Source organism: Myxine glutinosa, chromosome 11 (genome assembly GCF_964187855.1).
Source record: "Myxine glutinosa chromosome 11, kmMyxGlut1.1, whole genome shotgun sequence".
Lineage (NCBI taxonomy): Eukaryota > Metazoa > Chordata > Myxini > Myxiniformes > Myxinidae > Myxine > Myxine glutinosa.
Window position 1 is genome coordinate 108,669,722 of NC_136271.1, and position 12,541 is coordinate 108,682,262.

The 12,541-nt window shown below is 39.9% G+C and overlaps 1 protein-coding gene across 5 annotated transcripts in view; it reads left to right on the forward strand.

Moving 5' to 3' along the window:
* Nucleotides 1-12,541, forward strand: part of LOC137437008 (sorting nexin-5) — a 128,808-nt gene that overhangs the window by 27,086 nt on the left and 89,181 nt on the right. For all 5 annotated transcript variants that reach the window (XM_068131301.2, XM_068131298.2, XM_078786992.1 and 2 more), the window contains exons 3-4: nt 2,515-2,622; nt 3,541-3,610. In XM_068131301.2, coding sequence (XP_067987402.2) covers nt 2,515-2,622; nt 3,541-3,610 — 178 coding nt within the window. The remainder of the gene's footprint in view (nt 1-2,514; nt 2,623-3,540; nt 3,611-12,541) is intronic.

Genomic DNA, 12,541 nt, shown 5'->3' on the forward strand with positions numbered 1-12,541 from the left:
TGGACATGGGAGCACAATTCTTTTGTGAATGTATATTGCTGTCCTTGCCATTTGGCCTGCACGAACCACTTGATTATGTTGTGTTGTCGCTCACTCACAATAGCTTCAGATATGGGCGAGGAACCAAGATACTGTCAGAGGAACCAAGAGGGATGTAGAAGGAACAGCAGAAGTTTGATTGAAAGTTGGTTATTACAGGGCAGGAGGGAGGCTACAGTGCATTCAGAAAGTATTCAGACCCCTTCACTTTTTTAACATTTTGTTATGTTGCAGCCTTATGCTGGAATCGTTTAAATTCATTTTTTCCCTCATCAATCTACACTCAATACCCCAAAATGACAAAGAGAAAACAGGATTTTAGAAAGTTTTGCAAATTTATTAAAAAGAAAAAACTGAAAAGATCACATTTACATAAGTATTCAGACCCTTTGCTATGATACTAGAAATTTAGCTCAGGTGCCTCCCATTTCTCTTGATAATCTTTGAGATGTTTCTACACCTTGATTGGAGTCCACCTGTGGTAATTTCAATTGATTGGACATGATTTGGAAAGGCACACACCTGTATAAGGTCTATATAAGGTCTCACAGCTGACGATGCATATCAGAGCAAAAACCAATCCATGAGGTCGAAGGAACTACCTGCAGAGCTCAGACGGGATTGTGTCGATGCACAGAGCTGGGGAAGCCAACAAAAAAAATCTCTGCTGCATTGAAGGTTCCCAAGAGCACAGTGGCCTCCATAATTCTTAAATGGAAGAAGTTTGGAAGAACGAGGACTCTTCGTAGAGCTGGCCGCCCGGCCAAACTGAGCAATCGGGGGAGAAGGGCCTTGGTTAGAGAGGTGACCAAGAACCCGATGGTCACTCTGGCTGAGCTCCAGAGATCCTGTGTGGAGATGGGAGAAACTTCCAGAAGGACAACCATCACTGCAACACTCCACCGATCTGGGCTTTATGGCAAAGTGGCCAGACGGAACCCTCTCCTCGGTGAAGGACACATGAAAGCCCGCTTGGAGTTTGCAAAAAAGCACCTAAAGGACTCTCAGACTGAGACACAAGATTCCGTGGTCTGATGAAACAAAGATTGAACTGTTTGGCCTCGATTCTAAGCGTCATATCTGGAGGAAACCAGGCTCCGCTCATCACCTGCGCAATACCATCCCAACGGTGAAGCATGGTGGTGGCAGTATCATGCTGTGGGGGTGTTTTCAGCAGGAGGGACTGGGGGACTGGTCAGGGTTGATGGAACAATGAACGGAGCAAAGTACAGAGATATTCTTAATGAAAACCTGAAACAAAACGCTCAGGACCTCAGACTGGGCCGAAGGTTCACCTTCCAACAGGACAATGACCATAAGCACACAGCCAAGACAACGCAGGAGTGGCTTAGGGACAACTCTGTGAAAGTCCTTGAGTGGCCCAGCCAGAGCCCTGACTTGAACCCAATCGAACATCTCTGGAGAGAGCTGAAAATGGCTGTCCACCGACGGTTCCCATCCAACCTGACAGAGCTTGAGAGGATCTGCAGAGAAGAATGGCAGAAAATCCCCAAATCCAGGTGTGCAAAGCTTGTCGCATCATACCCAAGAAGACTCGAGGCTGTAATCGCTGCCAAAGGTGCTTCAACTAAGTACTGAGTTAAGGGTCTGAATACTTATGTCAATGTGATATTTCAGTTTTTTCTTTTTAATAAATTTGTAAAACTTTCTAAAATCCTGTTTTTTCTTTGTCATTATGGGGTATTGAGTGTAGATTGATGAGGGAAAAAATGAATTTAAACGATTTCAGCATGAGGCTGCAACCTAACAAAATGTTAAAAAGTGAAGGGGTCTGAATACTTCCTGAATGCACTGTACATCCCACTGTTAATATGCAATTGGTCATCGGCCTTCAGGATTTGGGAAGTTTCTCGATTTAGTCATATCCAGAAGAGTGGCAGAAATCCGTTGCTACAATTTCATGGTTGGTCGGTTGGTTGCAGAGCTGTCACCAAGCCAGCTGGCATGGTGACAGTTCAAGTTGAATCACTGGTTGGGATTGTTACAAGTTAATCGATGTTGGAGGAGCTTGCTATATCGAGTCGTCATCATTGGGTGGGCTGTATACCAAATAGAGAAACATTAGGTGGTTGCAGAGAGGTATATAATTCCAGTGGGCTAGTAGTGGTTAGTGTAGACGATGGTGTTCTTGACAGACAATATTGACTCAGATCTTGCATGATTAATTTATTTTTTTATTTTTTTCCCATGTGGTGTCTGCTGAATTTTTGAAGTTTATCTATTTCATGTGCCTGCTTATTTATGATAATTTGTAATAAATAAATAAAAATCAGTGCAAAATAATACCTGTGATGATACTTTATTTTCGATCTATTGAGTGATTCAGAACAAAGCAAAAAATTGATATTATTGGCAGTCAACATGTACTTGTCAAATCTAGTTCCATTGCACGCATCTATTTGTGGTTCAGAAATTATTTGGACAAGCATCTCATTCCTGTTGTGGATTACGCAGGTATTTGGCCAGGTGCGCTACAGTGTTGATCGGGATTATGATGATTTTGAAGCTCTGCGGGACAGTCTCTTCAACCTTGAAGACGTCAAAGGACTGTCAGGGGTGTTGGTAAGTTAAACTTTGACATTGAACAAAGAACCAGGTGCATAGTCCTTGCGTTGTATGGATTCCACACTTGTATAGCTTTGAATGTAATCTGTGAACTATCAATCTTCAACACCTGGGTCCTGGCTGTTTGCTGCTGTTTGCCTAATTGATCATGAGGAAAAAGCTTTGCCGACTGAGCAAAAATCAGCCTAAATATTGAAACTCTTTTGCTTCAAAGTAGAATATCTCGAATTACACCATATAGTTAATGCCCTGCATCTCCAAAATGCTTTGCACCTCAATGTTTGCCATTCCAACTTCTCATCGTATTGAATACTAGCAGCAGTATGTGGTGTTGCCCGGCATCAAATTTTTTTTTTTTCCTGTTTTTTTGTGGGCGCTTAAAACGATTCCATACTCGTACGAAGGGAAATTTAATATTATAATGACACACACTTATACACACTAAACAGGGGTCATTTAATAAACTTTCACATAGCTGCAAAGGCTCAGGCACTATAGAGCAATTATTAAAAAAAAAAAAAAAATGTAAGTTAGAAATAAATAAAAACATCCCAAAGAAAAAAAATAATCGAACTCTTATTATTATTTTTTATTTTTTATTTATTTTAAAATTTTTCTAAATTTTCCATTATTATTTTTGTCTAAAACACTCCCAGGTACTCACTGATTAACCCTGGAAAGTTTGACTAATATCCGTTCAGCCATGTCTGACAAAATTGGCACACACATGCACACACGGCTCTCTTGTAGTATAGCTTGTGCCTTTTGCTGTCGTTGTACTATCTGTCATTTGTTGCCCATTTTGCTGATTGATTGTAATATTATGCTTGTTTGCCATCGATACCATGAATGCACCTTCATAGCACCTTCATAGCACTGCTTGGCGCACCATAACATTTGTTTTGCATGTTTCAGTTCCCTCCCTTACCACCCAGTCTCAGTTCCACACCATTGTGCAGTGAGATGAGAAGCAGGAAGCAGCTTGGTGAGAATATCTTTCTACTGCTTGCTGAACTCTCACATATGTCCTCCATTTAATTTCATCTTCATTTCTGCTTCCCTCTTTTTCCTCTTTCTTAAAAAAAATCCAGCAGATGGTTGGGATGATTGAAATGTCGAGTTATTTGTGCCACCTGCTGATTTGCACATCCAACAAGTTTCACAGGAATAATCCCTCGGTCTTTGTGATTACTTTGACCACTTCCTCTAACTTTACGTATCGTATCACCTGCATTCGTTGACATACATGACATGAAACAGGGGGGCGGAGGGGGGCAAGGGGGGGGGGGGGACAAGATGAGGATCATTTTCTTGAACACTTGCTGTATCTGAGAAAGTACAGCATGGATATCAAGTCGATAGATTGACACTTCAATATTCCTGACTGCTCCACCCAATTCATATGACTATCCATGGAATTATCTTCACCACAGCAATACAGACACTCAGAGGTGAAAATAATAAAAACGTATTTTCAAACTCCACACTAGCATCCCATTGGATGAAAATGGTTTTACATTTGCTTAATTCTCCCATTTCTCTTTTCCCAATAAAATGAGTTCCTTCCACCTCCTTTCCCCTTTTTAAAATTCTCTCTCTCTGTCGTCTGTCTCTGTCTCTGTCTCTGTGTGTATGTGTATATATATATATATATATATATATATATATATATATAAATATATATATATATATATATATATATATATATATAATACACACACACACACACACACAGTCACGTGAAAAAGTAAGTACACCCCATGTAAAGTTTTGACTTTTTCAACATACAGCTATTTGATCATTTCAACAATATTGACAGATAAAGGTGATATAATATAACAAATATAATGAAACATTTACATTTTGTAGTCCATTGTATAATTTAAATAAACATAAATACAAATTTCACATGTGCAAAAAGTAAGTACACCCCAACATTTATCACTACTTCAAATACCTAAAATTAGAATCAGGTGCAAATGATTAGAACATCGTTAGGTTCCTCCAAGATCTTCTCTGTCTTATTTAAACCTCAGACATTTAGTTTGGTTTGCTCTTTGTTGTTGAAGTGTGCGGTGTCACCATGCCTTGATCAAAAGAGCTCTGAGGCCTTCAGAAAGAAGGTTACAGATGCCTATGAGTCTGGGAAGGGATTAAAAAAGATCTGCAAACAATTTGAAATCAATCATTCGACTGTCCGGAAGATCATCTACAAGTGGAGAAGATTCCAAACAACTGCCAACTTGTGCCGGCCAGGCCGCCCCAGCAAGTTCAGCCCGAGAGCAGACCGCAAGATGCTGAAAGAAGTCTCTAAGAACCCCAGAATGGCATCACGGGACCTACAGGTAGCTCGTGCCACTGTTGATGTCAAAGTGCACGAGTCTACCATTAGAAAGAGGCTGCACAAATTTGATCTACATGGGAGGTGTGCCAGGATGAAACCTTTGCTGTCCAGAAATAACATTAGGGCAAGACTAAAGTTTGCCAATGAACACCTCTGCAAAGACGAGCACTTCTGGAACAATGTGCTCTGGACAGATGTCAAAGGTAGAGCTATTTGGCCACAGTACCAGAAGACATGTTTGGCGAAAACCAAAGACAGCATTTGACCACAAGAACCTGATACCAACTGTAAAGTATGGTGGTGGAAATATTATGGGGGGGGGGGGGGGGGGGGATTTGAAACGAGCTCGAGCCGTGCATGCAAGAAACCCCTCAAACATCGCACAGCTGAAAGAATTCTGCATGGAGGAGTGGGCAAAAATTTCTCCCAGTGTATGTCAGAGACTGGTAGACAGTTATAAGAAACGCCTACTTGAGGTTGTTTCTGCCAAAGGGGGCAATACCACCTATTAGAGCCAAGGGTGTACTTACTTTTTCCACATGTGAAATTTGTATTTATGTTTATTTAAGTTATCCAATGGACTACTAAATGTAAATGTTTCATGATATTTGTTGTATTATATCACCTTTATCTATCAATATTGTTGAAATGAAGATCAAATAGCTGTATGTTGAAATATGTTGAAAAAGTCAAAACTTTACATGGGGTGTACTTACTTTTTCACGTGACTGTATATATAATCAAGAGGGAAGAGGAGGGAGGGATGGTACGATAGGCACTTCCGGTTATTTACGTCATAGATGCATTCCCAGGAAAACATCATTTAAATAAAACTTTAAAATCTCATTGACTATTAAAGGGAATGAGTTCCTGAGGGGAAAAAATTAATTTAGTGGAAATCTTTCAAAGTTGCTTTACTCACAATATCCCTTCTGTTATGTTAATTGTTCATTATTTTAATTTGATCTTTGATTTAATTTATTTTTCCTTCCTAACTCGATTCCCAATGAAGAACACAGCCTTTGCAGAGATAGAGCTGGTTAATTATTTTGTTGCACTCTGAAACCAGCTCAACGGAGCTTGTTAATTTTGGCACAGGCCTTAATTTTTTATTTTTTTTCCCACTCAACTTTTTCTACTGTTCAGAGAATTATCTTAGGTTTGATGCTTTGGCAATTTTACATGTTCTTGTGAAGATATGGAGAAGGGATCCAGCCTTGCTTGCTTAAAGTAAACAGGCATATACGCTTGGTTACAAGAATTGTTAATGTTTTTAAATTGTCAAATTTCGACACTTGATTATTAGTCCACGTGCTCCGATCATCAAATCCGAAATAATATTTGGATGATATGCTTTAATTAGTCTGTGAGAGTACATCGTGTTTCCAAGGCAAGGTACATTTGAATAGGCCAAAACAAAAGGGTGGCTTAAGAACCCAACAATGTAAGAGCTGACTAAGATGGCACACTGCCATTTTGTTAAGGCTAACTCCCAGTTTTCATTCATGCACTCCCTTGGAGTTCGGTAAGTATGCATGCAAAATTTCCACAAGTGCTATTATTGTTGATAAAATCCTCATCTCAATGATGTGGTTAAATCTCTGCAAGAGATCCTGGTCTTATTGGTTCCAATCCTTCCATGGAGCATTTCATTAATGGTTTTGGATTTGTGACTGTATCTGATATTTGCTCAAATCCTTTCATGGAACATTTCATTAATGATCCAGGGTCTGTGGCTGTACCTGGTCTGATTGGTTCTACTCCTTCCATGAAGCATTCTATTAATGATCTTGGATCTGTGGCTGTACCTGGTGGTGTTTGAATGCAATCCCATGTCCTATGCATGCTCAGTTTGTCTACGCTGCTGAGTAAGCTTGCCAAAGCATATGTACAGTGGTCTCTTCAAAGTACTGCTGAACAATCTTGGCCCCGAGTCCAAGTGTTGACTATCAGGATACTGATTTAAAATATAAACAAAACCATTATGGATCTTTTGCCTATATTTAGGACCAGTCTGTTACCATAATGAAGCATGTGGCGGTCTGTGTGACATCTTCACAGATGCCGCTTCAAAAAAAAAAAGATCAACCAACGACCATAACGGTTTTGATTCGATGTTGTGTGCGTACATCCACTCACCATGACACCACCCTGTGACGTTCATGAAAGTCAAAAGAGAAACGCAACTCATTCATAGTCTTCAACCCTCAACCACAAATGGTACCTTGGCCATGATTACGTGCCAAATCCATGGTCTGGAAGAATGAATACCAGCTTAATGGAGTCTGTCCCTTGCACATGACAAGTTGCCTTACAAGGAACTTCAACGCGGGACGAGACCATTGGGCTCATCAAAGCCTGAGCTGTTATTACCCACCTATGGTTATCCGTGTTTTATCCTTTTCAAATGCTGATCTTCAAGCAAGGAAGCAGCACATACCATTTTATGTCTTTGGTAAGACTCGGCCGGGGTTCAAACCGCTGACCTCCCAGACTCAGAGCGGACGCTCTAATCCTTACGCCACTGAGTCTGGTATTGTTTTCTCCAACTTGTAGTGAAAACTGTTATTGTTAACGTATGACAACTGCAAGCTTGTTGATGAGGGAACTATTGGTCGTTTAGAAGGGGCGCACAAGTGTGCATGCGTTTCTTTCCTGAAAAATAGTTGGTGTACAAATCCATGTTTGAGTTAATTACACCCTTCCATTTTGGTTTTTCAGTAATTGGATCTTCTACCCAAGACAAAAAAGAAGAAAACAAGTTGACAGTTTGAAATTAGTTTGTTGGGAGTAAAGATATAATGCTGATGGCAATGATTGATTTCTCAAGTTTATTCAATATTGGCAAAACTCTGATTGCATTTTAACGAGGAGAGCCGAGTTAATCTTTGTTTGTTCAATAGATGTTGCTTTTGCCGATATCGACATGGCAGGAATACCTAAGGGAGGATATTGAAAATTGTGCAGATGAGGCACGATGGCTGTTGGAATGTGTAGACATTTATGGAACCATTGACCCGACACCAAAATACCAGTTGAAGCTAAAGATGTGCAGAAACTCCACACGTTAAATGGACACTTGGCCCACCATGCTGTGCTGCATTCTTAGCTGTTTAAGCGTAATGCACTTTGCGGTGATTAGGATGGACCCACTTCGATGGTCACCGCGCGATGTTAGGTGAGTCGAAGGGTACGACTATAAATGCACCAAGGTAACCAATACTGTTTGGAGTCTGAAAAATGTGGTTAAATCCTGGAGAAATTGTGATAAATTGTATCTGTATCTTACCATGCAGCCCATTCACAATGCACTCTTGACTCTCCTTGCCAAAGTTACTTCCTCATAGTTGTGGAAATTGTGGGTGTGAGTTGTAAGTGAATGACACGAATACATTTCTAGCTTTGTCTGGTTTGAATGACCTGAATTGATACTCCTGCATGCTTACACGCATTATTCGGTTATTTCGAAGTATTCCTCTGAAATAATCTCAGTGGGCCCAGCATCCGTAAGTACGTCCATTAACATTTGACTAAAACATCTTCTCACAAACTACCCGACCGGTATGGACCAAATTTGGTACGATTCATAAGGACAACAAGGTCTCATGGGGTTGTGCTCCCCATTTGGATGTGCCCCCTATACATTTGGTAGGAGGGCTTTTGCTCCAAATATTGGTATTTAATTCAAAAATCTTCTCAGGTACCTACAACTAGATCTCAACCAAACTGTCAAGGTAGCATCGTGACCATGCCCTAACCTTAGGTTGTGCTCCCCATGGTCAAACCTCCTCTGGAAAGGGGGCCCACGGGCTCCCTTCCCGAATCCCCCATATTCACCAAAACATATTTTCCTCACAAACTACATGACCGATATGGACCAAATTTGGTCTCATGGGGTTGTGCTCCGCATCCAGACCCGCTTCCGATTAGAGGCTGAAAAGGGGTTTCGCCTCAAATTCAACTAATATATAATTTTAAATATTCTCAGCAACTGTGGGGAAATAACCGTCGGTCCTCCATGAGGCTATTTTTCTCTGATTGCAGAGCTTTGTCGTGCTCTTCGGATCTTTATCTTGAACACATTGATTTACTGCAGTGTAAACCTATAGGATCTCCTGTCACTGTTTAACATGGAACCCTTCATGTGACTCTCTGCCCAACCTGGGGAATTGTCATTCATTCCAGGTGTTTCAATATTGTTTGGGTATTTAATATTTTCAATATTCAGTGAACCGATTGTATAAACTATATGCATCATTGATGAGATTTTTCTGTTTTGATGTATGTATAGTAAATGCAGAATTGTGAAAATGTTGTGTATGACCTTCAAGCGCATATATGAGCTGCAGGCATGTCTCGATGCTAAACATTAACTTTATTTGCTGTACTGATGTAAAATATGTATCTGTGTTGGGGGTGGGTTTTCACAAGTGTGTATAATCGAGCTGGGGCAGTGGATGTCAAAAATGCCAACGTATTTACCACTACATGTGGATGGAGGTTTCGTTTTCACCCCTGTCTATTTGTCTGTGAGCAGGATATCTCTATCCTTGTGGATGGATTTGGACGAAATTTGGTGGAGACGTTGGGTGTGTGACAAGGACGAATTGATATAATTTTAGTGAAGATCTGGATGAGAATATTTTTATTTTTTAAGTGATTCTCCATTATTGAGAGATGTGGCCAAAAACAATATAGTTGTGACAAAACTAGGTGGATGAGTTGGTTAGGTGACGACAACAAGCCGATTCGATTTTGATTTAGGACCAGTTGTAGATCCGGCCTTTCAGTGGGATACAAAATGTAAACTGTTCAGCCTGATGGAGGTGTGCGCTCCACCAAGTGCTGTTCGAGTTACTTCTGCCACCAAATGTGGCTGGAGGTTACATTTTCACCCTTGTTTGTCTTTGTGAGTGTGATATCTCGGGTTTGGACGGATTTTGTGGACAGGTTGGGTGTGTGACAAGGAAGAATTGATTCTATTTTAGTAAAGATCCATATTTGGATCCAGCTAATATAATTTTAAGTGATTCTTCACTTTTGAGAGATAGGGCCAAAAACGATATATCGCACAAAATCTCTCAGTTGTGGATGGATTTGGACAAAATTTGGTGGACAGGTTGGGTGTGTGATGTAATAATTAAAAAAATGTATTGGTGTCAAAGCCAATGACCAATTGCATATTAACAGTAGGATGTACATTGTACAGTGCATTCAGTAAGTATTCAGACCCCTTCACTTTTTTCACATTTTATGTTGCAGCCTTATGCTGAAATCGTTTAAATTCATTTTTTCCTCATCAATCTACACTCGATACCCCATAATGACAAAGAGAAAACAGGATTTTAGAAAGTTCTGCAAATTTATTAAAAAGAAAAAACTGAAATGTCATTTCCATAAGTTTTCAGACCCTTTGCTATGACACTTAAAATTTAGCTCAGGTGCCTCCCATTTCTCTTGATCATCTTTGCGATGTTTCCACACCTTGACTGGAGTCCACCTATGGTAAATTCAATTGATTGGACATTATTTGGAAAGGCACACACCTGTCTATATAAGGTCGGCTACTTAAAAGTACTTACTTTTTGCACATGTGAAATTTGCATTTATGTTTATTTAAATTATACAATGGACTACAAAATGTAAATGTTTCATGATATTTGTTATATTATATCACCTTTATCTATCAATATTGTTGAAATGAAGATCAAATAGCTGTATGTTGAAATATGTTGAAAAAGTCAAAACTTTACATGGGGTGTACTTACATGGATTTTAACGATGTGCATCGATAAATTTGCTTCATTACATCAAAAGTGGATATTCAGTCGGAGGTGAAATTAATGTCGAATAAGCTATTGTTTTGTTGGATTGATTGGAAAGCTTTGTTTACTGATGAATATTTTGGAAGAAGACACCCATCTTCCCTGACCCATTGAATTTGTGTCTGTGTAGGTTACGAGTATATCCAAATTAACAATGTTGAATGGGTATCGCGCAACTCCACCTGCCGTTATATCAGCCGCCAAATTTGACACTCTTCTCTTACTGCTACTTAAGTTATGGAGGAGCTTATGTGCTGTGCAATTACTTCGTGGAACATCAGTGTGCTTTTCATTGAATCGTAAATATATGTACTGCACTATGGCCAAATCGATGCAGTGCATGGGATTTTGATTGGGATTGGGGATCCAGTCATCATGAACCATGTGTACTGGTGTGGGAACAAAAACAGGCCAATGATTTCAGCCAAAATTATTTTGATCAAGGAAATGTGTGTCTGCATGCAAGATCTGATCATGGAATATTATAAAGTACATTGTTCATCCCAACCCTTGTGATTTGTTTGGAGCATGTGCTTGTGTGAATGGTGAAAGTTTTCTTCAAACTCAACTGCAATGATTGTTGCTTAACTGCAAAAAGTACAAAGGTCTTGACTACAAAAACTATGAACCGCTTTGACTTAACTGCAAAAACTCAAGTTTAGACAATGGTTGCCTAGTTATAGTTACTAGATGAAGTACCTGGGGGGTGGGGGGTTGGGGGAGGGCTGAGGGGAGAGGGAGGGCAAAGATGTACTACATATACATCTTTGGAGGGGGAGGTGCGGCTTTGACAGGCCCCTTCGGTTTGGGGCAGGGGAGGAAGGGAAGAAGGAAAATTTACCCGTGTGAAGAGTGCTTTCATCTCGGTGTTGCCCAGTTTAAAAAAGAAATTTTACTACTCTGCCACCAACACTAGGGGGCGCTACACTGTACACATTTACCTAGAGAATTTACACCCCTCTCCCAGCCCACACCCCCGCATGAGGCCGTGGCCACATAGCCTATGTTAGCCCCCCACACATAGTTGTATTTGTATTTGTACACCAAGTTTTATATATACACAAAGAATTAAGTTAAGCACCCCTACACAAAGAATTAAGTTAAGCACCCCCTAATATATATTCTTTGTGTATATGTATTCCTTTGTGTATATGTACGATGGTCCCTCCAATAGCCAATCTGGATGAATTGGAACGTGCATTACATCGGGAATGGAACAACCTGCCACAGCAACGCATACGACGGCTTACAGGGTCTATGAGACGTAGGGTTGAGTCAGTGATCCGATCACGTGGGTCCTACACACGTTATTGACGCAAAGATCGCTAGAGGTCTTCTCAGAACAATGACTGTACGTTAGAAAACATAAACGTCATCCACACTGTCCGTGATGGACCTATAGCTCCATACTTAAATTGAGGTGAAAAGATGCCTAAAATTCCCAATAAATTTCACCTTAAATTATTCAGAATAAAATATTGAAAACGGCATGATTGTTATGTTTTTATGTGACCATAATATCACTTCTCCAGAAAATATAGCAATATCATGGGTATATTACACTGTTTTGACGACAACAAACTTGTAATGTGCGAGGTTGTAAAAAAACGGGGGGGGGGGGGGGGTGCTTAACTTAATTCTTTGTGTATATATATATATGTGTATATATGTATGTGTATATGTATATGTGTATATATGTGTATATATGTATGTGTATATATGTGTGTATATATATATATATATATAT